This window comes from Rhinolophus sinicus, chromosome 2 (genome assembly GCF_057876585.1).
Source record: "Rhinolophus sinicus isolate RSI-liver-muscle chromosome 2, RSI-T2T, whole genome shotgun sequence".
NCBI classification, from domain to species: Eukaryota; Metazoa; Chordata; class Mammalia; order Chiroptera; family Rhinolophidae; genus Rhinolophus; species Rhinolophus sinicus.
The window spans coordinates 100,780,147-100,807,822 of record NC_142502.1 but is presented as its reverse complement, the minus strand read 5'-3'; the positions used below and the strand labels follow the sequence as shown (position 1 = coordinate 100,807,822).

Here is a 27,676-nt window from a genome sequence, read left to right as displayed (position 1 = left end):
CTATATATATGTATAAAACGAGGTGCCAAAAATGTATGCACATGACTTGTATTCATCTTTTGTTATTGGTATATATTGAGCATTACAATTTTAATAGTTTTTTCCTTTCTTAAAATGTGTATACATTTTTGTTTGGCACCGTCTGCATTTATCTGGAGAAACCTGACTAATACATTTAGCTACAAAGCTATGCAAAGCTATATGCATAGATATGGAAGATATCCATGACACATTTCTAAGTTGAAAATAATCAGCTAGCGTATGCTATGTGTTGAATTATCCCATTTATATGATCATACATAAATGAAAAGCCTGGAGGGCTATATACCAAACTGTTAACAAGGGGTATCTCAGGGTGGTGGTATTCGGGAGGATTTTTGCTTTATTACTGGAATTTTTTTCCAAAGGTCAAGTATTTCTGAGGAAAACAATATTTCCATTCTTCAAAAGAAATTTAAAAGTCAGTAAAATCAAATTTCACACCATGATGGGTGTGAGTAGCAGGGAAATCAGCAATTGCTTCATGAACGTGAGAACATGGGACGTGAAATGGCAGCATTTGCTCCTTTCCTCCCTTCCCCATCACACTCTTCATTTTATTTAACTTATTTTTAGTTTCCTGTGAAGGGCTGGAGAGGGTATGCTTGGTTGCTCTTCTTTTCCCTTGGCGCTGAGTTCATCCATGCCAACTGGATGGCAAGTGACTAAAAGAATCAACTGCACATCATAAAAATCGAGGGCCAGAAGGAACCTGAGAAAGTCCGGTTCAGCGACTTTAAAAAAAAAGTTTTTTTTTTTTTTCTCCTTTGGAAAACCACACCCAAGTGAAGGAAAAGAGCAGAAACCAGAATTCTCGCTCGGAGAACATGGTTTGAAGCCACTCATCTAATTTAACCTGATCATTTTGCAGAAGGGTCTCAGGTCTTCTGCTCTTAGCTGACTGTAGCGCATATTCCTGAGTCTATACAGGTAGCTTGGATTGTATCTTTTCTGGACTGTCAGAGGCTGAGGAGCACCTGAATTAGGCAACAGGACAAGTTGTGACTGGGCAGGGTCTCTGTGTCCTGCACAGACGACAGATGCCCCACTTTCTCTTCCTTGGCAGCCCAAGGCTCCTTTCTTTTTTAGGATTAATGCAGCTGGCTCCCATTGTCCCCAGGGGTCCAGGTGCCATAGAGTTCTCTGTTCCCTGGAGTGGGTCAGGGTCAAGGGACACAAGAAAGAAGAGCTGGAGAAAATAACTCAGCAGCAAGGCAAGGAGCTCGTAGAATTAGGGTTGGGATTAGGTTGTTTGAAATCTAGGATTACACTTTACAGATAATAATTAGGATTAAGATTCATACTGAGGCTAGAGTTTGGATTGGACATTGGAGCTAATACCATGTGAGAATGAACTATAATGGTGAAAGGGTTTGAACTAGGAATTAGAGTTGTGGGGTAAGGGCTAGACTCAGAGTTGGAGAACCATCTGCTCTCTCTTGGGTCTCTCTACAAGCTCATCCTTTTCACTTCTATCTTCCAGGGCCAAGGTCTTTGGACTCAGTATTACCAAGAAAGGAGCCCTTGTCAGCCCCTGACTTGCGTCACACCTGGCTCTTTCCTATACAATTTCAGTTGCTACTTCAGGAGCTCTGGTTGCTGAAGCATTAATATTATCCTTTACTAGACCCTACGGAGCTCCTTTTGGGTCGGTGGTGATTGCAAACTACCCCCAAGAGTCATATTGCAGGTTCATCTGGAATGTAATCCACATTAGAAAAAAAGTCAAGACAATTACGACAAAAGCACTTCTGCCAATTATCTCACGCTTTGGTCTCCTAATTTGATGATGCACTGACATTTTATGTCCTCTTTGAGCTGTCAGCCAACTAAGTGGACATGTTATAGGAACTGGTTCAAGGGCTCCTCAGATAGAAACCTTGGGAACTAAGAGTGAAGAGTTAGCTGGCTACAAACATAAGAGGAAGCAGATGAACACTGGGTCTCATGTTGTATGACAGTGTGATGAAAAAGCTCACAGTGAGCTTCAGTCTTTCTGGAGAGTGTTGGTGAAGACATTCCTCCAGGATAGTCTGATTAGGATGCCAATTCATATATGGAACTCACACTGATTAACAAATTATTGTGCCTTTTTATTTAATCAACAAATGTTTATTAATGCCTTACCAAATGTGCCCTGGGCATTGTGTATATAGCAGTGAACTAAACAGACATGATCTTTGGAGAGGAGACACACAAATAAATAATTATAAACTGTGATAGGTGTTACAAAGGAAAATGGTGCTATAGAAGGTAAACATGGGGCAATAACTTTAATTGGGGGTCGGGGGAGCAGTCAGTGAAGATGTCTTTAAGGGAGTGCCATTTAAATTTAGGCCTGAAATAGCTTAAGTAGGAGTTAGGTTGATGGAAAATTCTTCAATGTGTCCATTGTTCTTTAGGCTTTTGAATTTCAGGCTGCAATTTATTCATTTTTTGGTGGTAGACACCTTTTGGAATCGTTGCCAAGAATCTGACCTTTGAGAACTGCAGGTTACAAGGATAGGTCTCTGGCAGCCATGTGTGCATTACAAAACAAAGAGCCTTGACAATGTACTGCTCCACCGGCTAAGGGCAACTGTACCAAGAAAGGACAACCTGACATAAGCTAGACCAATAAGGTTCTTTCTCCTGGGACCTGGGACTCATAGATACGAATTAATCTCTGCTGGTTCTTGAAGTGAGGCTAGGTAAGCTTGGACAGTCATGTTTTATCTTCCCAGAGAGCAGTTAAAGCAGGTCTGCAGAAAAGAATGAAGTGGCTCTGCAGACAGAAGTAGAGATAGAAGAACATTTGACCATAGAGAAGGAGATAATGAAGGAATAAATACTTGGCTTCCCGTTGATATTTTGATCTTTGTTCCAGTCCTTTATGATTATTTCCTTCAATAATTTTTCTTTTTTTTGCATGGAGAAGTTTCAATGAGAAGTTGCATGGAGAAGTTTCTGTTACTTGCTGACCAAAAAGTTTTGACTAAGAGTGTCTTTTATCAGATTTGCTCTTCTGCTCAGCAAACATGGATTGAGTCTGCTTCAATCTCATAGAGATTTGTGGACCCCATAAATCCACCAAGAATGCACAAACAGAATGGTATATATACAAATAAAATACTAACATTCGGTAGTAAAATTAATCTAGGTAATACCCTCTAAGGCTCTTGTATCCCCACTGGGTTGGGGCTGCATAACAGCTATTTCTAAGAGCCAGTTCTTTTGGAGCTAGGTTTTGTGAGAAGAGACAAACATGTAAATTTCCTGGTCCTATAATGGAAGTCATGTGCGCAGAGGAAGGAGGGACCAATTGTGCTTTGTCAGAGTATGTAAGGCATTGATGGGGTAAGGTGTTTGAAGTAGGAGTGTGCTGGGCAAGAGAGAGCTTCAAAGGGCAGTTTGGGCAGAGGGGAATAGGAGGGATAAGGCCTTAGGAAATACTGGGTACTCCATAAATGCTTGTAGGCAAGTAGTTTTTAAGATGGCAATCATGTTTTATATTAAAATTTCCTTTTGGTTTTAGGGTTTCCTTTTCCATATATAAAAGAAAATCATCAAGGTTTTCTGTCAACAGAGTCCACTTAATCCCAGTCTGTTAAACTCATAGGCTGTGTCTTCCACCAACATGGCAATTTTATGTCAGTTTAAGTGAAGATTTAAATCCACAAAGTTGAAACTAAATATTACACAAAATAAATCAGCACTTGCATTTGGGGACGAGTTGGCTTTAAATGGTCTGATTTTTGTAATCATTATCTTCGTCATCAACAGCATATTTAGGACCATGTTAAACTAAATGTGATTCTTGCTCTTTAGAGGCCAAAAGAAGTGATATCAACGTTAATAAGTCCAGAGCATGCACACACAGAATGGTATATAAAGAAATAAACAAAAAAAACCACATTTCGTAATAAAATTAATCTAGGCAGTACTCTTTGAGGCTCTGGTGTCCCCACCTGGTCGGGGGTACACAGGACACAGCAGCAATTTGGAGGAGCCAGGAAGCCCATAATGGCATCAGCTGTGGGTCAACTCTCCAGGTCTGGTAGCCATTCCCTCCGTGTTGAAATTAGTCACCAACAATCGCCTTCTGTTCACGTTTGGCTGGAGCTCAGAATAAGTTCAGAATCCAAGACAAGGAGCACTAAATGACTCATTTTTTAGTGTTTCAAACTTCTTTGATCACTTATCAATTTCCATTACTGATTCGGTCATAGCTCCTTTTTAAAACCAAACATGTCCACTCAAGGAGGAAGAGAGGTTCTCCTAGCTTAGGTATAGGTAGTGGATTTATGTCTCCGAGGCTGGGGTACCGATATGGGAGGAGGGGCACGGAGCCTGTCCCGGACACTACCTCCCCGCCCCCCGCCCTTGGTGGGGCGGAGGACGGGAGGGAAGGGACCTTTCCCAGAAGTTCATTATTGCCAAGAGGAGACAAGTGCCACGGGTGGAACTGGAAGAGTGGGACGGGTATGGGGAGACTGGGAAGAAAGAGATTCCCAGGGGGTTGGCAATTTGTGGAGAAATGTTCCCCGGCATCGCCCAGGACCAAGGAGGGCAGGTTCAGAGACCTCTCTGGTAGCCGAAGACCCCGACGGCCCCGGGAAGACCAAGACCCACTTCCGGGTGTGGAAGCATTCCCTCCTAGTACCCTGTTACGGTGTCTCCGGGCGCATGCGCTACGCTCGGCCGCCGCTCTGGGACTGGCCCAATTTACCCTAAACAACTAATCTGCTCCTCCCCCTCCCGCTTGGGGCGTACCATTAACGTTTGGGGGGAGGCAACGCGCCCCCGAATAGTTAGTAGCCTGTTTTCCCTTCTTCAGACGGGTGGGGGAAGGTAAGTTTGCTTCAGATTTTAAAAGTTCCAAGAATACAAAAGCCTCAGAGGCCGGTCGCCGAGTAATAGCCCGCCGCTCTCGGTTTGCTTACAGCCGCATACTCTTCCTTTGAGGCGCTGAACAAAGTGGCACGCCCGGATCCCAGCTGATCAGCTGCTGGGCTTTGGCGGCGGCTCCCCCGGGCGAGACCATTGTGACTCCTTAGGAGGGGTGCATAAGGAGGGGAGGGGGCGGAGCGGCCATTGTCCGGTCATTTCAGCCTCCGGGGGAGGGGAGAGCGAACGGGCCCTGGGGCTTCACTGCGGCCGCTGCTACGCCAGAGCCGGCGGGGGCCTCAGGTCCTTACCAGCGCCGCCGCACGGGACATCGCTCTGGCTGGGAGCGGCGGTGGGAGCTGCCGAGAGCGCCGGGTCTTCCCTCCTCCCCAGCGGTCCTCGGTTCACCCGCACGCCCCTCCTCCTCTGCTCCGCTGCCTCTCCTCTCCGCGCCTCCCCCGGCACCCCCCGTCTCTGCAGGCCGAGTGGTGCGGCCCGCCTCCAGCTGACCGGCCTGGAATCCCGGCTCGGAGCCCCGGACTCGCGCCCGCCCGCGCACCCGCTCCCTCCCCCTCCCCCCGCCCCGAGCCCCCTGCCGTCGCCGCCGCCGCCGCCTCCTTCGAGCGGGGCCCAGGCCCAGCCGCCGCCACCACTGCCGCCGCCGAGCTCCTCCGCCGCCGCCGAGCACCATGGGAGACGCCGGGAGCGAGCGCAGCAAAGCGCCCAGTCTGCCGCCTCGCTGTCCCTGCGGCTTCTGGGGGTAAGTGCCGACCGGGTGGGGGCGGGGGTCGGGGGCTCGGGCGCCTGGGCTTTCTGGGCAGGCCTCGGGGCCCTGGAAGGCCCGAACCCTGGGGGCTGGGCCCAAGCCGGGCCTACGAGGAGGGGGCAGGGGCCGAGTCCCTGGGAGGGGCACCGGGTGGGGAGTGGGGGTGGGCCGAGAAGGCGCTGCCCTGGGTGCGCTGCCACCCTCTGGGACTCGCCTGCCCGAGGCTCGGGCCAACCGGGGCCACCAGGGCCACGGGATTGGGGGGCAGGGCACCGGGGAGGGATGAGGGGGCGGCGTTGGCACCTCCGGTGGAGCTGGGATACCCCCCTTCCTTGGCGTGTGGAGGCCAGCCCTTCGTCCCCCACCCTTTGGTGTATGAATTGGTGCCCAGGCACCAGGAGGGTATTTCCTCTGACTTTTTAACCTCCCCTCCTCCCTCTCCCCCAGAGACTTGCATCATCACTTCCTAAATGATATCCCAGTGCCCCATTTGCTTTTAGGAAGCTGTTCACACGTCACCCATTTTTAAACATCGAGCCCAGAATCCAGGGGGTGGGGGAGGTAAAGTTATAAGACTGTTGAGGTCTCACCTTTATTTAAAACACATTTCAGGAGATCTGTAAAATTTCCTTGTCAAAAACCAAGCAAACAAACAAACAATAAAAAACAGCACTCAGTCATTCTGGCTTGGGAACGTGAGAGCCAATTTGCTTAATTGGCTCAAATTTCCTTCCCCCATTTTTTTTTAAAGATAAAAATATTCATATTGGCCAGCCTATCTTATTACTTGGCCATCCTGTGTTAGAATGGGAATATGTGAGGTGGGAAATCAACTTTCTCACCTAAAGTTAGTTTAAATTCTCCTTGGAACACTTTGAGTTTCTTAGATTGCCTCCTCTCTTACCGAACAGGTGCCTCCAACATACCTTATGACTCTAGTTCTGTTCTAAGGAAACTAGAGACTTTGAAGGCCAACTTTTGTGATTGAAACCTTTTTTCTTTTTATCTTTTTGTTTTCCACCTGCTCAGTGTATTTGGAGGTGCATAGAGGCAGTAAGGAAATGATTATTTGTGCTGAGACCATCTTGGGAAGATGTATTGAAGTACTTTACCTTTGCAGTCTTTCAGCTAGATAGATCTTAGGAATGGTTAAGGTAGAAATGAAGGCTGTGATTTTTGGAGTGCTGAGAAAGATTAGAAAGTAGATCTTAGTGTAGAGTTTTTTTGTGGAATTTGTGAAATCCAAAGGTTATGACAAAGACATAGAATCTCATTTTCTCATCTTTCTGCCTTTATTAAAAATTTCTGGGTGGAAGGACATTAGTGAAAAATAAGGTATGGTATTACCAGAAGTTCTGAAAATGTGAAAATATTTTAGGTTTTATAGTCTTTGCTTCGTTGTGATTTGAAAATAATAATTGGATTATCTGCTAAGTGCTGTCTTGGATAATCTAATTCCAAGAATCTTATGAAATAGGAGCTATTATCTCTTTATAGGTGGGAAACTGAGACTTAGGGCGAATAACTTGCCTCTTGCATACAGAGTCGAGGGTGGAGCTGGTGAGCTCTTTAGAGTGCTTAGTACCATCCTGTTTATGACATCAGTCTGCAGCCCTGGAGAAATCTGGTGTCACAAGCCTCAGATGGTAACTCATAAGAAGACATGTGGCTCAAAGAAAAGTAGCTGCCAGTGGCAACTAATGGCTAAGATGTATCAGAGGCCTGTTTCCTGGCACCATGTTTATGTGCTTGGGACCATTATCATGAGTGGAACCCTTATTGCAAGACATATCAAGACAGAACTAAGGAATTGGAATAGCCTTTTACCTTTAGCCAGCAAGTTCTGAGTAATGCCAAGAGTTTTTGGTAGTAGCAAGCAGAGAGGGGTAGTTACCCTGATGCCACTTGACCAATAAGCAACCAGAGCTGCTTTTTTGATACTTTTAGCCTGGCACTTTTTATGAACTGCAATTTGCCTAACAGGAGTAGTGACCACAAAACTACTATTTTCATGGTAAAAAAGTGTTTGTGTTTTTTTAATGTGTAATGTTTTTACCTTTCCTAAAGGTATTTGGAGGCACATGTGTAGTTTGCATTTTACACCAAAGTATCATGAAATTGCTGCCAAATTTCCATTATATCATACTGATTGTGAACATGTTTTCTTTATTGCATGGGTGACAGTCATGTCATATAATTAAGTAAACTTAGAATATATTCAACAAATTTTTGAGTGCCTCTGATACAGTGATGGGCAAGGGGGCCCTGACTCCATCCTCTGGGACAGTTTCTGTAACGTGGATTAGGAGAGGTACAGGATGTGATGGGAGGGGGCATCTACCCGAGCTGATGTGGAAGGTAGAGCAAGGTAGCCTGGAGGTGACACCAGCCTAGACCTACGGGAGAGAATGGAAATAGGTAGGGAGAAGAGTCTTTCAGGCATGGGTAAAGGCCTGGATGTGAGAGAGAGAGCGCATTACACATTTGAGGAAATGGAAGTTTCTTGGGGTCCATTGGTAGATTTTGAAGGGGGTGAGAAGTTTAGATGGTGAGAGCAATTGGTGATGCAGGGCCCTGTGGGTAAAGCTTAGGACTTTTATTCTGAGTGCTTGTATCCTGGGGAGCTATTGAAGAACCAACCTTGAGTGGGCAGTGATGTGATTTCCTTTAATGTGAAAGATTATTGGATCATCTTGAGTGTGGCCTGGGGGTGTGGGTATGATTGTGTGTGTCTGTTTGAATATGGTGTATGTATGTATGGCTGTAGGGTGTTGCCATAGGTACAGAAGGTTTGTCAGAAGGCGTAACCCAGCCCAGTGATGCCAGGGAGAATGGAGAAAGATAGATAGATAGGTGTGAAAGCCATTCAGGAGAGGTACCCTTTGCCTTTTCTCTTCATGAAAACAAAGATGAGTTTAAAAACTTTAGTTAGCTTTGTGCTTTGTGGAAGCTGTAGATGTGTAGTCAGCTCGCCACGGCCCACACCCAGCCATTTGCAGAGGAGCCTCAGCCGAATGTTTTGGCACCAGCAGACTAAAGGCATTTCCTTTAGGATGGCGCCTTGCTCTAATGACTTAGGTTGTAGGACTTAACTGTCTAGCATTGTCCAGTCAGAATACCAATCAGCAGGGTTTAGTGAAATGGGAGAGCTGAGGTCTTTTTCGTGGGAATGCAATTAGACAGGAGAATGCCAAGAGGGGCATGCGATGCAAATGTGTTAGTGCTTAGAATACAGTCTCCAGTTTTCTCCCTCTTGGTTTATATTGTGTATTTGTGTGCAAGTAACTGAGTTACTATTTTGTGGAGACACATCTCTCCATTGGGAAACTTTGCTACCTTGGAAATTGTTGAAGATTTACCGATTTATAAACTTGGAAATTGTATACTACATACAATGTTTTTAGGGTTAATGACCGTAAACAGTTTTTTTCCCTGATACAGGGACTTAAAACTTTTAGTGAAATATGAACACTTCCGTGGCTTATTTTAGGCAATCAGTAATCATGCAAAATACATACCAATTTATAATTGTCAAATCTGAAATAAAATAGTCAATTAGTACATTTTCTTTTGTTGAAGTATATACATACGCAAAAGCACTTTTAAACTATACAGATAAAAAGTGGTATTAGTTGAAGCTACATTTAAATTGTTTAGACATTTAGAATATCCAGAAGCATGTAGCTTTTTCACAGATATATTCAAAAGTTGTTGAAAGAGCAGACCTGGAATATTATAAAAAGACAAGCAGAAAACTAAGACAGTAAGACTATACTGAGTATATTTTAGGGTAATAGAAAGGATAATTAGGTTGAATAGAGAAAGATGGACCCCCCCATTCTACTTATTAAGTATAAAAATGCAATTACTAATATTTTACTTTTGCAATTGGAAAAAATATCACAGTGTAATATGAAAACTTTGGGAAGTACAATTTCTTTCATAAGTAAGTTTAGAGTAGACATAAATATTCAGTTTGGTATTTAGGGAATAATGGAGTATTTAAATACAGGACTTACTGGGTAAACTAGTCACTGTTTTGATAAAAGAAAAAGAAGCCTTTCTTTCTAATTAATCACATCATAAATATTGCATAGGTACATCTCTTTAGGGAAATAGATTTTATTGGTATTTCATTTTTGTGATCTACCCTGTTGAAGCGTTTTACTTACCAACTAGATCTGCTAGATAATAGATGTATTTTAAATAAAGATGAGGTCACACAGAGATCAAGGGTAATTGCACAAAATAAATTCCATTCCTGACACGGTTACTAATTGAAAGTTGATTGAACATATAACATGATTTGTTTTATTCCATTTTACTTTTGACAATCACAAGATAACTGCTAGTTATCTAATATATCTAAATATTCCCTCCCTCCCTCCTTCCTTCCTCCTCTCCCTTCCCTCTCCCCCCTTCGGTCTTCTCCCTTCCTGCCCTTCCCTCCCTCCATCCTTTTCTTTCTTTCTTTTTTTTCCCCCTGAGCCCAGTCTTTTGGGAATTGACATATTCTGTTTCTGTCCCTTGGAGAGTCATCTGGCTCATGGGCTTGGCTCCTAGTAGTGTGGCCCTCACACTCGTTTTGATTCTTCAGTCTGTCTCCCAGTTGGAGTATGTTCACACCTGGGCTTTCACGTTCATGTGAGCACAGCATGAATCACTAGTTAATCAGTAGAATGTTCATTCCAGTGATGTCACTAATTATCCCTTGTTATAAAACCCCCATAAAACATTCTCTTCAAACAGCTTGTTTGTGCAGTTTTTTGTTTGCATCTTTGAGTATTGTGTGTATCCGAAATACGTGATTTAAATGAAGCATGTTTATCTACTTGCCCCGCTTTTCTGATTACATTTGAGGTGTCCAGAAAATATGACATTTGCCCTTTCTGTGTAATGGAACACAAGGAGATAAATTTTTTTTTTTTTAAAGAAAACATGTTCTTCGTTTACATTGCTTTGAGGCAATAGCTTTTTAGAGTTACATCCAGTTAACATGGAGGACATGTGGCTCTTCTGGTATTACCCTCCTCCCCACTCACCCTTCTCTCCAGACAAGAGGAGAACCCTATACTTAAGTTGTACTGAAAAGTTTTGAGGAAAAATCTTTTTATAACCCTAAATGGTATTAAAGTTAACATTTGTTTTCACACATTAACCTTTTCCTAGCTGGAAAAATCAGAGGGTTAAGAATTCTTTGAAATGAATCAAGTCCTAAAAAAAAAAAAAAAATCCCCATGTGTTAAATATTATTTACTGAGAACAGAGTGAAAAGTAATATAATTTAGATTTTTTTATTAGGTCATAAGGAGGTTGTGTCTGTGCAAAGTTACGCAAGGTGTTGAAATCCTACAGTAATCTTGGACTAAGATTGAAATTAAAAATTTATTTTTGAAGAAAGGTTAAGTTTGGTATCTCAACAAAGTTACATATGGGAAGTGACTGGTCACAACCCAACACTTGGGTTAATTGTAATGTAATACTTAGAAAGTCGTCCAGATTCAGGGTTGTTGAATGTTGTGGGACCTTGTGTTAAGTAGTAGTTTGCAAAAAAGGCCTTCATTCCAATTGGTGGATGACACTGATGTCACTCAGTTCTTCTAGGGAATTTGAAACAGGTTGGTCCTGCTCTGGGCTGGGTCCCTAGATGACAAGATTATATTGCTGAAGGAGATACTTAGACATAAGACATTTCCTATATGTGGTGTTAGGTGGGTGCAGAAGTAATTGCGGTTTCAAAGGTTAAAAATAATTGCAAAAACCGCAATTACTTTTGCATCAGCCTAATAAATGCAGAAGAGAGGTTAAGCAACTTTATTTGAAGTGTTTAATAACCAGAATCTAAGACCCTATTCTAGAATTGTGCTGTCCAGTATACTAGTTACTGGCTACATGTAGCAATTTCAATTCATACTAATTAAAATGAAATAAAATGAAACATTCTGTTTTTAAGTCACATTAGCTGCAGTTTAAGTACTCACTAGCTCAAGAACTAGTGACTATCCTATTGGGGAGCACAAATACAGAATAATACTTCATCGTCCTAGAAAGTTCTGTCGGACAGTGCTGTTGTAGGGCATTGACTAAATAGGCAGCCAGGAGTTTCAAGCCTAGCTCCTTTTTTCTTTCCAGTTTTATTGAGATATAATTGACATTCAAGCTTATTTTCTTGTGAGTTTTCCAGATCTCTGTTGTCTCATATTCTGAAAATAAGGGTTCTATCTAATTTAGCTCTAAGTTTCTTTCCGGCTCTAACAGTATTTTATTTCCATTGGGGGAAGCAAGGCTATTGTTAATCCAGATTACTGGGAAGTGCTCCTTTGATCAGTTTTGGGAATTAAAGTTTCAGCATACAAGTTAGTCTGTAATTTGAACATTTTTTTTTTTAAAGTTACCTTTTGAGTCCGTCACCTTTGCTGTTAGCACTATTAAATTGGCAGTCTCAGGTCTGTACAAGGAGGTATTGGACTGAAGAAGAAGCAGTTTTTGTTTTCCTCTTTAGTGAAGAAGTTTTGAAGGTATTTACCTTGGACTGTATGTGATTTTTGTAGAAGAATAATATTTGTTTTCACAAATGTAAATCTCATGGCAGCTCCCCCACCCCCCTTTCTAATACTTCATTCTGGTCTCACTGAATGTGGAATTGTGATTTTTTTACATACTTTCAATCTAGAATAAACTAAATTTAATATTCTTTACTTTTTTACTTACTATAAGTATTTTAATATTTTGCTACCCAAGCTCCTAAATGTTCAATTAAAAGAGCTGCAATGTATCCCACTAGTTTGATATGCCATTTACTTATTCATTTATTCATTTGTCTATCTCTATTTATTTAGGTCTATAGTGTTAAGACATTTCGATTATTTCCACTTTTAAAAGCTAATGTAGAAAATGTTACAAGGACCATTTTCTTATATATTGCTTTTTATTTCTTTAGGGCACATACTTTACGGAAACATTTCAATAAGATGAACTACAGGTTGAAGCATATGAACATTTTTACGATTCTTACAAAAGGAGCTATGCAATTTTTGTGAAAAGTTTTTATCAATTTCCACTCCCATCTTCACTGCATCTGTGTTCCCTTTCAATACATTATAAAGAAAGAGGGAAAGAGGGAAGGCAGGCAGGCTGGCTGGCTCATACGTCAGCTTTTGATGGGTGGTTAGCGATAAGAACATTGGATTTTCTGGTAAATTTAAGTCTCTATGTACAGAGGAAGGTGGAGAGTATTGGAATATCCAGCAGCAGTGGGCAAAAGCAAGCTGATCTGTGATGCTGATGGAATGGCACAAGATGAATGAAAATGCAGTGTCACGCGTGAGGCAGGGGCAGAGCTGCACAGCGCGCTGACATCTGAGGTGTGGCTGTAGCTGTTATCCACGAGCAGGAAGAAGGCAGTAGGAAGAAGATGGCAGTACTAGACAGCTGCATCTGTTCGTTCAGCTGTACCGGATGCCCTGGGTGTAGGCAGGTGCGATTTTCTATTAGGACAGAGGAATGTGCTGGGAGAGGTTATTGATGCAGCTTTGCTACTGCTCTGGCCAGGAGGTGGGGCGGGGGCAGACCACACCACCGCGTTTTGTGTTTCTGGTTTGCGGATGGCTCTAAATATTTAGCCCCATTGCCGCTTCATCATTAATGACCTGCAAGCAGTGAGCTTGGTGACGATGTACTGGGGCGCTCTTGGGGCGCGCCTTTGCTCATTTCTTCCTGCTAAAGTGGAGGGGTGTGGAATAAAAGCTGTTGATGTCTTACCTACTTCTTGGACTTACATGCTGGTAAGTTGAAGTGCATTTATATAAAACAGTCCCACTCTCAGCCGTACTTCCTGGCAGGAGGAGTATGGAGAAGTATCTGACTGTTCACAAGGGTCACAAATACTCTTCCCGCAGTCAGGTTCTTGGGCCAGACATTCGCTTTCCTCTTACGTGCGTTGGTAGCATTCCCGAACACCACGTGAGGAGGTTTCTATACCTCGTGGTACCAAATGGCGGGGGGGCAAGAATTTGGAGACCATGGATTAGGTAATCGTGTCTGTGTTCAGAGTCTCTGTCGATCACAGGTCGTCATGTCTCAAATTTCAGCCTTTCCTAGGGTGCTTTATACGGGTAGATGTGCTGGCAAAGTTATCTTCTTCAAGAATTGTTTTTGACAGAAAGAGACACAAAGTAGATTGAATAATACAGTCATTAAGCTGGCCAGAAGTGTATTCACCAGCGAGAAATAAAACATAAGCTGGAGGTGGGAGAAAGTGGGGTGTGTTTCAGTATGGATTGCTTCTAGATTTATGTTCTCTTGGTTTCTGTCCTGGGGAGGCGTGGATGGTATTTATTATCTTTTTCATATGCCACTGAAATCTAGAAAACCAGGTTTTTCAAGTCTTTGAGTGTCTGCATATGAAACTTTGCATGTTTTATATACAAAATCTCCACAGTGTATGACTTACACAGTTTTGTCTAGTTTTTCTTCCCCTTTTAATACAACACAAAGCTGTGCTACTTACCTTTAAAAATAAAGGAGTGTTCTTGGATGTTAATCCACAAAAGTGCTTGCTTAGAGGAACTTGTGTTTTGTTCTTTTGTTGACTTGGGGGGACATGTTCATGTAATCTGAGGCCTGTATTTCCTGTTTCTGTGGATAGGTTCATTCGCTTTGCCTGTCATCCAGGTTCCCTCCGCCGCCCAGTACTGTAGCGTTTTCAAGATGTGTTCAAGCCATGCATTTTATTTAAGAGACTAATCTTTTTTCTTGAGTGCATATTGGGCAAGATCTAACCCAGGAACAGTTGCTATGACTTAAATGATAAAGATATAATCTTGAGTGACAGTGGAGTATTGCATGGTGTATGCTGGAGTGTCGAGGGGTTTATATTCTCAGTAATATTAATATAGATTAATTTAGAAAATGACAGTCACAGTAAAACCTGTTCTGTGGAAGTGTATGTCCATAAAGCCTGCATTTTCTTGCCCTTGGTTTTGAACTGTCTAGGGACTAGATATTCTAACCCCATAGTTGAAAGCCCCCCAGGTTTACCTGAATGATTTTCATTGTAGATGAATGAGATGCTTACATCATGCATGATTTTGGTTGGAGCTGGGGCCAGGAAGAAGGGACCGTTTTGGTTTTGTGTTTAAACTTGGGTGCAGAAAAGTCAGTGGACAGATGTGTATCCGATACCAGATTTGGAGGTGAGTGGAAGAGTAAGGACACAGGGTGGTCGGGGGCAGACGGTTGCGAGGGGATGAGGATGGCGGCAGTGTGGATGGAAGTGGGCTGGTAATTATGAATGAAAACGCTTTGTGGTCACCACCAGCTTCTAGTCAAAACAGGAGAGGTGGCCAAAACTAACGTGAAGGGGTGGTGGTGAGATTAAAGAAAACACTCTGTCTTGAGGTGTAGGGTGTGAGTCCCTGGGGTCTTACAGGGAAGTGTTAAACATCATCGGATGAGAGCTGCGGTGTTCTCGTCCAAACTAAAATGTAGTGGAAATGGCAGCAGCTTTCAGCAAAATTGGTGTTCCATCTGTTAGAACCCCATGGGCTCTTCCTTCTGCTAAGCCCAAAGGCACCTTCTCAGCCAGGTAAAGGATGGTGTTTCATGGTGTCTCCTTGTAGCAGCTCAGAGACATGCAGTCTACTTTCTTTCCTTTGTTGAGATTGCCGCAACCAGCTCCATTCCTTGGGACTGATTTTTTATCTCTCTTTTCAACCCCCATCCTCTGGTTTACTTGTTCTTCTTGGAAAAACACTTTCACAGGCCCTTCTCTTTTAAAAGATTTCCAACTAATACATATGGGGGAGGTTACAGTAAATCTTAAGGAATTTAATAGTAGTGCTGCCTGGGGAATAAGTCCTTTCTCATCAAACCCAGGCTCTTCCAAAATGCCTCCAAGGACAAAGGGCGTGCTGCTCCAGCAAACCAGCTGCGCTCAGTGGGTAGGCAGGGGCTTTGGGGTCACAGTCCTGGGTTAAACCCTGACTTCATAACTTTCTGCTAGGCTTTGGGTAATTGACCTCTTTGCCTCTTTATCTTCAAAAAAGAGTATCTTAGAGTTGTTTTGAGGTTTAGTTAATGCCTGTCAAGCCCTTAGCACAGTGCTTGACCAAGGTAATTCTATTTATTAAGGGCTAACTTTCCAGCCTTGAATGAAGGAGCATCGCGGGCAGGTTAATAGATGCAGAACTATCTTGCCTCAGCTGGGCAGTTTGCATGTATGGTGAGCTCCAGACCAGTGCCACCTAGTTAGTTGAGGTTTCTGACCAGCCTGTGGCCGCTTGGCTGCTTTCCGGAGCCAATCCCTTGTTCAGCAAGCGTTTGTTAAGCACTTCATGTGTGTCCTGAGCTCTGCTACGCATGTTCTGTACACTGCTCTGGCTTTTGCCCTAAGAAAGCTCAGTCTAGAAGGGGAGGCAGACCGATAACCTGACCAAACGCCATGAGGGAAGCGCAGTGGTAGCACCGATGGCATCTTACCCAGACCGGGAGGGGAGGACCCCAGGAGGAGGGTTTCTAGGAGGAGGTGGTGCTTCACCTGAGTATGAAACATGAGCAAGAGTTAAGCTTGTGAAGATGGTGAGGAAGGGCTTTCCAGGCAGGGCGACAGCTTTGAGCAAAGGCAGAGGAGGGAGAAAGCCTGCTGAGTTCAGAGACTTGTGATCCAGCTCAGGTTTTAGCTGCGGTGTGTGGCGCGAGGCAAGACGAAGCTGGGAGATGAACAGGGGCCAGTTATGAACGTGGTTGCTGTGCTGTTGAGTTTGGATTGTATCCTGGAAGCAGTTGGGACCACTTGAGGATTTTAAGCATGGTTGACAGATACTTATGTTTCAAAACATATGTTCCAGCCGTGTGGAGGAGAATTGGAGGGTATGAGCATGGAAGCAGGGTCCAGTTAGAGCATTTCAGTCTTTCTGGGCCATGGATCCCGTTGGTAATTTGATGAAGCCGATAGCCCCTTTCTCAGCATAATGCATAAAACACCTGTGATTATGAAGGAAACCAGTTCGATCTAAATATGTTCTATACATGGACTGTGAGGTCTGTGGACCCCACAGAAAGCAACCCTGAGTGTCCGCTCTAGTCGGAGGGCTGAGGATGAATGCAGGCTAAAACCTGGGTGTGTTAGTCCGTTGGGGCTGCTGTAACGCGATAGACCGGGGGCTTAAAAACAACACAAGGGGGCCGGCCCGGTGGCTCAGGCGGTTAGAGCTCCGTGCTCCTAACTCCGAAGGCTGCCGGTTCGATTCCCACATGGGCCAGTGGGCTCCGAAACACAAGGTTGCCAGTTCAATTCCTCGAGTCCCGCAAGGGATGGTGGGCTCTGCCCCCTGCAACTAAGATTGAACACGGCACCTTGAGCTGAGCTGCCTCCCGGATGGCTCAGTTGTTGGTTGGAGCGCGGGCTCTCAATCACAAGGTTGCCAGTTCAATTCCTCGAGTCCCGCAAGGGATGGTGGGCAGCGCCCCCTGCAACTAAAATTGAACATGGCACCTTGAGCTGAGCTGCCGCTGAGCTCCCAGATGGCTCAGTTGGTTGGAGTATGTCCTCTCAACCATAAGGTTGCCGGTTTGACTCCCGCAAGGGATGGTGGGCTATGCCCCCTGAAACTAGCAACGGCAACTGGACCTGAAGCTGAGCTGCGCCCTCCACAACTAAGATTGAAAAGGACAACAACTTGACTTGGAGAAAAGTCCTGAAAGTGCACACTGTTCCCCAATAAAGTCCTGTTCCCCTTCCCCAATAAAATCTTTAAAAAAACAACAACAAAAAAAACAACACAAATTTGCTTCTCACGCTTCTGGAGGCTGGAAGGCCAGGGTCATGGCACCAGCAGCTTCACTGTCTGCTGGGAATGAAAGCTGAGCAATAGTCAGCCCTGTGCTGACGGTGAGGAAGGGCTTTCCAGGCAGGGCTTCCTCCTTGGTGTCTTCTCCCTGTAGCCGCGCATGGCGGACGGGTGAGGGGCCTCTCCAGCCTCTTTTGTACGGGCGCTAACCCCTGCACGAGGGCTTTGCCCTCCCAAAGGCCCGTCATTCAGACACGCTGGGCATTAGGATCCACACAATGAATTCTGGGGGGACACGCCTTTCAGTGCATAGCACTGGGGCGGTGAGGCCCGCAGAGCAGTGGCATTGGGTGGGGGTGGGAGGCAGAGGCGGAGAGGAGAGGAGGCAGCGAGCTTTCCGCGTGGGTAACGCCGGGAGAGATGGTGTCCGTCACGCGTGGTGGGCATAGGAGTTCTACTTACAAACTGGTTAGGCCTTGCAAGGCCGTTTGTGAATCTGTCCCTAAAGCCACAGTGAAACTGGAAGCAGCCACTGAGGCCGTCTGCCAGTGTGTGCAGAGGTGTTTGGTAGAAGGAGTTTATGCTTCGGAAGTTCTTAAGTTGAAGTGATTCTGTCCAGTTGGTGATGAGTGGGTTGTGGGGAAGAGATGGTTAATTTTAGACAAGTTGTGTATAGTGTTTGGTAAATTAGACAGGTCAATGTACTTTTATATTGTATTGTTTTTAAGTGAAACTTTTTACTGAAGTATTACGTACATAGTGAAGAATGCATAAATCTTAAGAGTATAGCAAAGTGAATGTTCACAAAGTGACTATAGCCATGTAACCAGCACCTGCATCAAGAAATAGCGTTCCCAGGCCCCCGAGAGCCCCCCCCCCTGTTCTCCCGCACCGCCCTCCGCAGGGGTCATCACTAGCGTGACTTCTGACGCCGTAGTTTTCCTTACACTTGGTCTTCTTGGCTTCTGTTCTCCACTTTTTAATTCAGGAATTACTTTGTTTACTGCACACGTATTTGCAGTGCGTACTTTGAGGAATTAAAAAATATTTTTTTGAGCAGTATTAGATTCACAGCAAAACTGAACAGGACGTGGTGGGCATAGGAGTTCTACTTACAAACTGGTTAGGCCTTGCAAGGCCGTTTGTGAATCAGGGAGTTCCCCTTTACTCCCGTCCCCACACACTGTCGGCCCCCCCCCACCAGGATGGTTCACTTGTTACTGTCAGTGAACCTACACTGACACATCATTATTACTCAAAGTCCCGAGTTTACATTAGGGGGGTTTACTCCTGATCTTGTACATCCTGTGGCTTTTGACAGCTGTATGACAGTACCCACCATTGTAGTGTACAGAACGGATTCGCTGTCCTAAATATTCTCTCTGCTGTCTATGCATATCCCTGCCCCCCAGCAATCATGGTCTTTTTACTGCCTCCATAGTCTCGCCTTTAGAGTGTCCTGTAGTTGGAATATGCAGCTTGCACCCTTTTCACATCGGCCTCGTTCACTTTGTACACATTTAAGGCCCCGCATGGCTTTTGTTGCGTTGATAGCTCATTGCATTTCAGCACTGAGACGCTCCGTTGTTTGGATGTGCCACAGTTTGTCCATTCAGCACCTACTGAAGGGCGTCTGGGTTGCTTCCAAGTTTTGGCAATTATGAATAAAGCTGATATAAACATTCATTTGCAGTTTTTTTGTACGGGCATAAGTTTTCAATTTGGTAAATACCAAGGAGTGTGATTGCTGGGATTGTATGATAAGAGTGTGTTTAGTTTTGTGAGAAATTGCCAAACTTTTTTCCAAAGTGACTGTACCATTTCCCATTCCCACCAGCAATGAATGAGAGTTCCTGTTGCTCCACAGCCTACCCTGCATTTGGCGGTGTCAGTGTTTTGGATTTTGGCCATTCTAGTAGTATCTAGTGGTGTCTCATTTTGATTTGCAATTCCCTAATGACATGTGATGTTGAATATCTTTTTATCGGCTTATTTGCCATCTGTACATCATGTTTTGTGAGGTGTCTATGCAGGTCTTTTGCCTATGTTTAAATCTGGTTTGTTTTCTTACTGTGTTTTTAGAGTTTATATTTTGGGTAACAGTCCTCTGATTATCAGATATGTCTTTTGCAAATATTTTCTCCCAGTCTGTGGCTTGTCTTCTCATTCTCTTAAGTTTGGTGAATTTTTATGTACAATTTGATTTTTTTTATATGTATACACTTGTATAAGTACCCCCTACCCAGACTGACATGTAGTTAGTACATTTCCTGCCCCGAAGCCCCCCCCCAACCTATTCTGACCTCTATTACCATAGATGAGTTTTGTTTGTTTTTAAATTTGGTACAAATGGAATCATGTAATATTTACTGTTTTGTGTTGGCTTCTTTCCCTCAGCATTATGTCTGAGATTCATGTACATTGCTTTTGTAGAGAGAGAATGATTTTTCATGGGTTTGGGGTTTTATATTGTATGATAGCATAATTTATTCATTTTGCTTTTTGGAGGTTTTTGTTTTGGGGGTGTTATGAATAATGCTACTGTGAACATTCTTCCTTGTGTCTTTTGGTGGACATAGCACCCATTTCTCTTGGGTATATGCACAGTGGTGGAATTGTTGGGTTATAAGGTGTATGCATATAGTTTAGGTTTAGTAGGTACTGTAAGTTTTCAAGTGGTTGTATCAATTTACACTCCCTCCACCAGTATGTGAGCGTTCTCCTTCTTCCACATCTTTGTCAATACCTGATACTGTCTCTTTCATTACACTATACAGGGTTATTGCATTGTGGTATTAATTTGCATTTCCCTGATGACTAATGAAATTGAGCACCTTTCTTGTTGCCCATTTGTCTGAACTTTTTTGTGAGGTGCCTGTTGAAACCTTTTGCTCATTTTTCTACTAGGTTGCTTGCCCTTTTATTTATTTATATATATATATATATATATATATATATATATATATATATGTATATACACACACACACACCTATAGTAGGAGTTCTTTATATATTCTGAACACAAGTCCTTTAACAGATAGCACATAAACATACTTGTATAGCTTTGTAATATCTTTTAAATCCTTTTAAAAAAATTACAAAGAATTACTCGTGCTAAAACATTGGAACAGCACAAATGGGTGTACAATGACAGGGTTGTCTCCCTCCTAAGTGATACACTTAGTCTCACTTTCTAGTGAAAATCAGGGTTAAGTTTCTTGAGTATCCTTCCAAAAGTTTCCTGTGCATACACTGCGTGTATCCTTTTTTCAACACGAATGGTAACGTACTATACACTCTACCTTGTTTTTTTAACTTAATTATACTCTAGAGTTCTTTCCAAATCAGCATATACATTTCTAGCTGCTGCTTTTAATGGCAGCACAGTGTTCCCGTAAGTGCACACGCTAGATTTAATTTACCCTGGTTATCTAGTTACTTCTTCATGGGTATTATTGTTATAATACTACAAAAATGGTGTCCGGCGTGTTGAATTTTAGGGCTATGGACCATCGAAATGTGGAAATGCCTTAGGTGTCCAAAGTTTAAGAGAGAGAGGCTGATGCAGGGCTACACCACTTAGGGTGACGTGAGTATGTAGATCATAGCTGAAGCCAGTGGAGCAGGTAGGGTCACCCAGGAAGTGGTGTTAGAACAGCGGTCCTCTCTGCACTCGGGGAGGGGTTGTGAGAACCACTATCATAGCCTTTTCTAAAAGACACATTACTGCTGCTTCCCCCAGCTCCAGCTTAGTGTATCCAAGGTGGAATCTGGGCATGTATTGTTGCCTTTTTCCCTTCCATCCCTTGACTACTACCCCTGTGTGTTCTTTTCCTTTTGAGGTCCAGTTAGATAGAGTGAGAAGATAGGTGAGGATGGAATCCTGAGAAACACAAGTAGAATAAGAGGAGTTTGGGATGGAGATGGTTGGATGGAGATAGGAGAAAGCAGGTGAGTGTAGGGTCACTGAGACCAAGTAGGGGATAGTTCAGTGGGAAAGTGGCAGTAGGGTCGTGCTGCAGAGTGGTCAGGTAAGATGGTGTGTGGGACTTCTCTGCTGCTTAAAAGTGCTGGACGATTTAAGTAACGTCTTTTAGTCTCATCGTGCAGCTCAGCATTGTTCTGGCCCAGCACGGTACCAAGGGGCCTTCGTCATAATTACGTCCCACGTGGACCAGAAATGAACAGCTTGCTAATAATCCAATAATCATGAATTAGGAATCTGTTTATAATTTTGGTATCTATTAATTCTCTTCCTGCAATTATTTAAGTTTTTGCATTAGATTTTATAAAAACAGAACTTGAACTTCTAACATTTTAGGTGTGAAGAGGTCCTTTTTCCTTAGAGTCTCTAGGTTCTTGTGGACAAGATGGCACTCACCTCATCTGTCTTGATATTTTACCTAATTGTATAGACTCAATCTTCCTCTCTCAGGAGAATTTTATTTTTCTAGGAAGAAGTCCCTTTTATTTAGTCTGTACTTTTCATTCCTGTAAATATTTAGATGTCTTTTCTGAAGTCTTTCCAATGGTGTGTTAGGTCTTTTTGAAGTGCGTCTATGTTGTTGAAAAGACACTCAATATTCTCCCGCCTCTTTTTCAAGGGGGTACAGGCTGGGATAGGGTAGAAAGGAATTTATCATGTGGGAGGTAATGAAGTTTGTTTCTTAAAAATAAAGCTCAATATGTATTTAGGAAAAATTAGATGAGATATGAAGTAAGATGAGAGCAGACTTTTTGGCTGAGACTGATTTATACTGTTTCATTCATGATTATGGGTTGTATGTGTCAGTATAAGAAGAAAGGACAAATTAGTCCACACGTAGTGTAATTGCGAATTAAGGTCAAATTGCATGTTTCAAATATGAAAATACTATTTTGCTGCATGTTATTTTCTATAAACAGTCCTCAGTTTATTTAGCTATATGACTACTATGTTACGACCTTAAGGAATTTTAGATGTTTCAGCATTTGAACTCTGATCAGAGAGTTGGGTCATTTGAATTTACAGATGAGCTCTTATTAAAGTACCATTGTATACCATGGTGTTCATGGTAAATATGTTAATAGTATATGTTCATGGTAAATACAAAGATGTATTTTAAATTTGTTTAAAATTACTTCGATACAGTTTAATAGCCTCAAGACGATGGCAACTGTTGCTTCATTTTAGCATATTCCAGGCCAGGAGGGTGAGGTTGAAGCTCTTCTGACTCTCTGCTGCTTTATCACGTGGAAACAGGCGGGAAGGCCCAGGGCTGCAGTGTGGGCCGCGGCTGGATCTGCAGATAAGCGCATGTGCTTGCTGTGTTTGGACCCAGGAAGGTCAGAAAGTTGGTGCTTGGGCTCCTGACTCGCACAGAATTGGATGTCTTGGAAGTGCTGCAGATGATATTTGTTTTAGCTGAAACGCTGGGATTGTTATTTTCTGGTTTTGAAAGGGTTTGAAAATTTTTGGATGTGGCCTTAATACTACAACATTATTGAATGTAGAAAGTAAGTTTGAATTGCTTTGTTCATCAATTTTTTTTTCTGCTTAGTTTTTTGTATTGAGATACAGTTCACGCATCATAAAATTCATCTTTTAAAGTGTACAATTTAGTGATTTTTAGCATAGTCAGAAAATTGTACAACCATCACTACCATCTAAGTCCAGAAAATTTCACCTCAAAAAAAAAAATCCTCTACCCATTAGCATTCGTTCCACATTCCTCTATTCCTCTGGCAACCACAAATCTGCTTTGTTTTTATTGATTTGCCAATTCTGAGCATTTCACATAAATAGAATCATAAAATATATGGTCTTTGTATCTGGCTTCTTTCACTTAGCATAATGTTTTCAAGGTTTATCCATGGCGTAGCATGCATTATTCATTTCTTTTTATGGGTGGATAATATTCTGTTGTATGGATTTGCCACATTTTGTTTATCCATTCATCAGTTGGTGGACATTTGGGTTGTTTCTACTTTTTGGCCATTGTGAGTAATACTGTGAACATTTGTGTACAAGTTTTTATTTGAATGCGTGTTTTTAATTCTCTTGGATATATACCTAGGAGGGGCATTGCTGGGTCATATGTTAACTTTAATTTTTTGAATAACTGCAGATTGTTTTCTAGAGCAGCTTGCACCGTTTTACATTCCTACCAGTAATGTATGAGGGTTCCAGTTTCTCCACATCCTGGTCAACACTTGTTATTGTTCAGCTTTTTCAAGTGGATGTGAAGTGGTAGCTCATTGAGGTTTTGATTTGCAATTGCTAATTTTTAGTGATGCTCAGCATCTTTTCAAGTGCCTGTTGGCCATTTGTATATCTCCTTTGGAGAAATGGCTATTCATACCTTTGCCCATTTTTTAATTTGGTTATATATCTTTTGAATTGTAGAAGTTCTTTATATGTATACATTCTGGATACTAGTTCCTGATTAGATATATGACTTACAAATATTTTCTCCTGTTCTGTAGGTTGTTTTTTTCATGTTTTTTTTTTTGGGGGGGACAGTATCCTCTAAAACACGAAAGTTTATAATTTTGGTGAAGTCCAATTTATCTTTTTTGTTGTTGTTGCTGTGCTTTTGGTGTCATATCTAAGAAAATGTTGCCTAATCCAAAATCATACAGATTTATAACTTTTTGTCTAATTGTCTTACAGTTTTAGCTCTTATTTAAATCTTTGATCTATTTTCAGTTAATTTTTGCATACGGTGTGAGACAGGGTTCCAACTTCATTCTTTTGCGTGTGGACATCTAGCTGCTCCCACACCATCTGGTGAAAAAAGTATTCTTTCCCCAGTGAATTGTCGTGGCACCCTTGTTGAAAATCAGTTAACCATAAACTTAAGAGTTTATTTCTGGTCTCAGTTTTATTTTCTTGATCTATAATGCCTATCGTTATGCTTCTGTATTGAGTACTTGGTAGTAAGTTTTGAAATTAGGAAGTGTGAGTCCTCCAATTTTGTTCTTTTTTATCCAGATCGGTTTGGCCATTTTGGTCCTTTGAATTTCCATATGAATTTTAGGATCAGCTTGTCAATTTCTGCAAAGAAGTTAGATAGGAGTTTAGAAGTTAGATAGGAAGTTAGATAGGAATAGTTAGGTAAGGGATTGCACTGTATCTGTAGGTTAATTGGGGAGTGTTGCCATGTTAACAATATTTAGTTTTCCTATCCTTAAAAATCCTTAAACAATAGGATACCTTTCCATTTACCTATGTCTTCGTTTCTTTCAACAAAGTTGTTTGGTTTCCAGTGTACATCTTGCACCTCTTTTGTTAAATTTATACCTGCTTTATTGGTTTTGATACTATCATAAGTAGATTTTTTTTTTAAATTTTATTTTCAGGTTGGACATTGATAATGTATACAAATACAATTGATTTTTGCGTACTGATCTTGTATACTGCTGAACTTAGTAGCTCCAGTAGTTGTTTTAGTGAATTCCTTGGGATTCTTTTCCTGCATACAAGGTCATGTCATTTGCAAATAGGGATAGTTTTACTTCTACCTTTCCAATCTGGATACCTTTTCTTTTTCTTGCTTAAGTGCCCTGGCTGGAACCTCTAATACAAGGGTGAATAGAAACAATGAAAGCAGACATCCTGGTCTTGTTCCAGATATTAGGGGGAAAGCTTTCAGTCTTTCAGCATTAAGTAATAAAGTTAGCTGGTAATGAAGCTATTAGCATTTTTGTAAATGCGTTTTATCAGGTTGAAGAAGTTCTAGCCTTAGTTTGTTGAATTACCTCCTCCCCCCATGAAAGGGTGTTGTATTGGGTCAGATGCTTTTTCTGTGTGTATTAAGATTGTCATGTGGTTTTTGTCCTTTAATCTATCAATATATGGTCTATTAGTTTGGTTGATTTTCTGATGCTAAACCAACCTTGCTTTCCTTGGATAAATCCGACTTGGTCGTAGTGTGTATTCCTTTTTATTTGTTGCTGGATTTCGTTTGCTGGTGATTATTGAGCAGTTTTGCAGTTATGTTTATAGGAGATTTTGGAGACATATTTATTGGGTCTCTAGTTTTTTTTTGTTATGATATTTTTGATTTTAGTATCAGGGTAATGTTGGCCTCATAGATTGAGTTGGGATGCATTCCCTCCTTTTCTATTTTTGGGGAAGATTTTGTGAAGATTTATATTAATTCTTCTTTAAATATTTGGTGGAATTTACCAGTGAAACCATCTGTGCCTTGGGCTTTTCTTTGTGGAAAGTTTTTAATTACGAATTCTCTGTTTCTCCGTTGTTTTTCTATTCTTTCTATCATTACTTTCTGCTTATATCATGATTATGTCCTTCTTTGTGTTTGTTTTTAGTTTGCTCTTTTCCTCATGTCTTAAGGTAGAAGATTAGTTTGATTTGAGACTTCTCTTCTTTTTTAATATAGGCATTTACAGGTATACATTTTCCTCTAAGCGCTGCTTGGATCCCCTGGTATGTTGTTTTCATCTCAAAAGTATTTTCTAATTTCTCTTGTGATTTCTTTGCTTCAGTCTTTTTTTTCCCCTCTCTTTTTTAGTATTAGCTCAAGTATGTGTTAGTATTGGAAGCAGTAATAATTGCTACCATTTGCTGGATGACAGTCACCTTATGTGTGTTATTTTTCTAATCCTCATAGGAATTGTGTATTTGGTGAAATAGTGGTTTCCTGTTTACAGACAAGGAAACTGAGGCTTAGTTTTCTAAGATTTTATAGAGCAAGCCAGTGGCCTGACTCTCTTCAGAACTTGTATTCCTTCTAGTATGCTACGCTTCACCCCAAGCTACGTGGGAATAGTGTTTGCCTTTAAATAGAAGGTAGGTGTATTTGCCTAATATGCAGGCAGTAGCAGGTAGCTGGACTGCGTTTAATATGTGCCACATTCTCTTTATATATGGAATACTCTTCTTTCTTACGTTTAAACATTGATGATTTAGATTTTCCCCCTCCCAAATGTTATAAGGACTGGCTGGGCTTCGCTTTTAAATGTGTGTTGTGGGAGCCCTGCTGAATCAAGAAACAGCTTTAGATGGTATTTTGTATTCAGATTCTGATGTGAAAGATAACTTGTGTCCACTGTTTGCTATATCTTGTTTTAGATGGGCTATTGCTGCGTGGAGGAGCAAGTGTTTAAATATTTTTCATGTTTGTTTTTTATTTTTCTGTACATTTGAATGCTTGTAGGACAAAGAAGAGCTTCTATTGATCCTTTGAAAAATTGGCCGAAGGAATTAGCATGCATTTTATGCTTCCTAGCAGATTCCTGTTATTATTGGGTTGTATAAAGGATACATTTTTGTGTCCTCTGTAATTTATAATGATTTGGAACACATTATAGCTAATCAGTAAATACTGAATGGTTAAGGCTTTAGGATTAAGCTTTGATCAGCCTCTTTTTCCTTTTGTTTCTTTTGTCCACACAGTGTGTGTTTATTGTAAACTTTGAATCTAGAATTTTAGGCTCAAATTAAAACTTCTAAATGAAACTTAATTTTTTTCATCTTTACTCATTCCTTTGAAAAAAAGAAAGGAGAGAGGGAAATTATACTCTTAAGTATGTCTCAGTTTTCTGCAGGGGACCCTGTCTTCACGTATGATACTTGCTCACGGGAATGCAAATCTTAAAGTTGTGCTGAACTTGTTGAGTAGCTGTAGGGGTTGAGGAGAAATTTGTTTTCAAAACCAGAATGAGGTCTTGATATAAACCCATAGATGCTGATGATGATCTTTGTGGGAATCTGTCTGAAATGGACAAGGTAATTTACCTGATGAGAACTGCTTGAATTAAGACCTTTTTAATTGCTTAATAGTGTTACCAACCTTGGATTTGCAAGAGGTATTTCACAGCACTCCCACAGGGATGCCACTAAGCATTACACTCCACAGGGGCTCCTCCCGGGTACTTTGTGTACTTGAATATGGATGAGACAAGAAGACATGGTGGGTAAATTGGGAATATTAGCTCTTGACTCACACAGGTATGAGTCAAGACTAATCACTGTGGGTCAAGTGTTTGTACTGGAAAGTTCTCTTAAGTGACCTATTCCTTTATGGTAGTAATCTGGTTAAATAATTATGTGTCCAATAATAGGTCTTTTCAAGAGGTCATTAGTAATATCATGAAATTATCATAATAGAGTACATTTGTGTAGAATTTTATTTTAAAAGTGCTTTCTTGTATGTTATATTACTTATCCTCACAAGCGTATTGTGGACAGGGCAGATGTTACTCAAATTTT

At 41.9% G+C, this 27,676-nt stretch overlaps 1 protein-coding gene across 2 annotated transcripts in view; it reads left to right on the top strand.

The window, feature by feature from the left end:
- Positions 1-5,082: 5,082 nt before the first annotated feature.
- Positions 5,083-27,676, top strand: part of ZFAND3 (zinc finger AN1-type containing 3) — a 297,507-nt gene continuing 274,913 nt past the window's right edge. The window contains exon 1 of one of the 2 annotated variants that reach the window (XM_074332881.2): positions 5,083-5,665. In XM_074332881.2, the coding sequence (XP_074188982.1) occupies positions 5,595-5,665 (71 nt within the window). In that variant the 5' untranslated portion in view covers positions 5,083-5,594. The remainder of the gene's footprint in view (positions 5,666-27,676) is intronic. The other variant, XM_074332882.2, reaches the window with a different exon arrangement.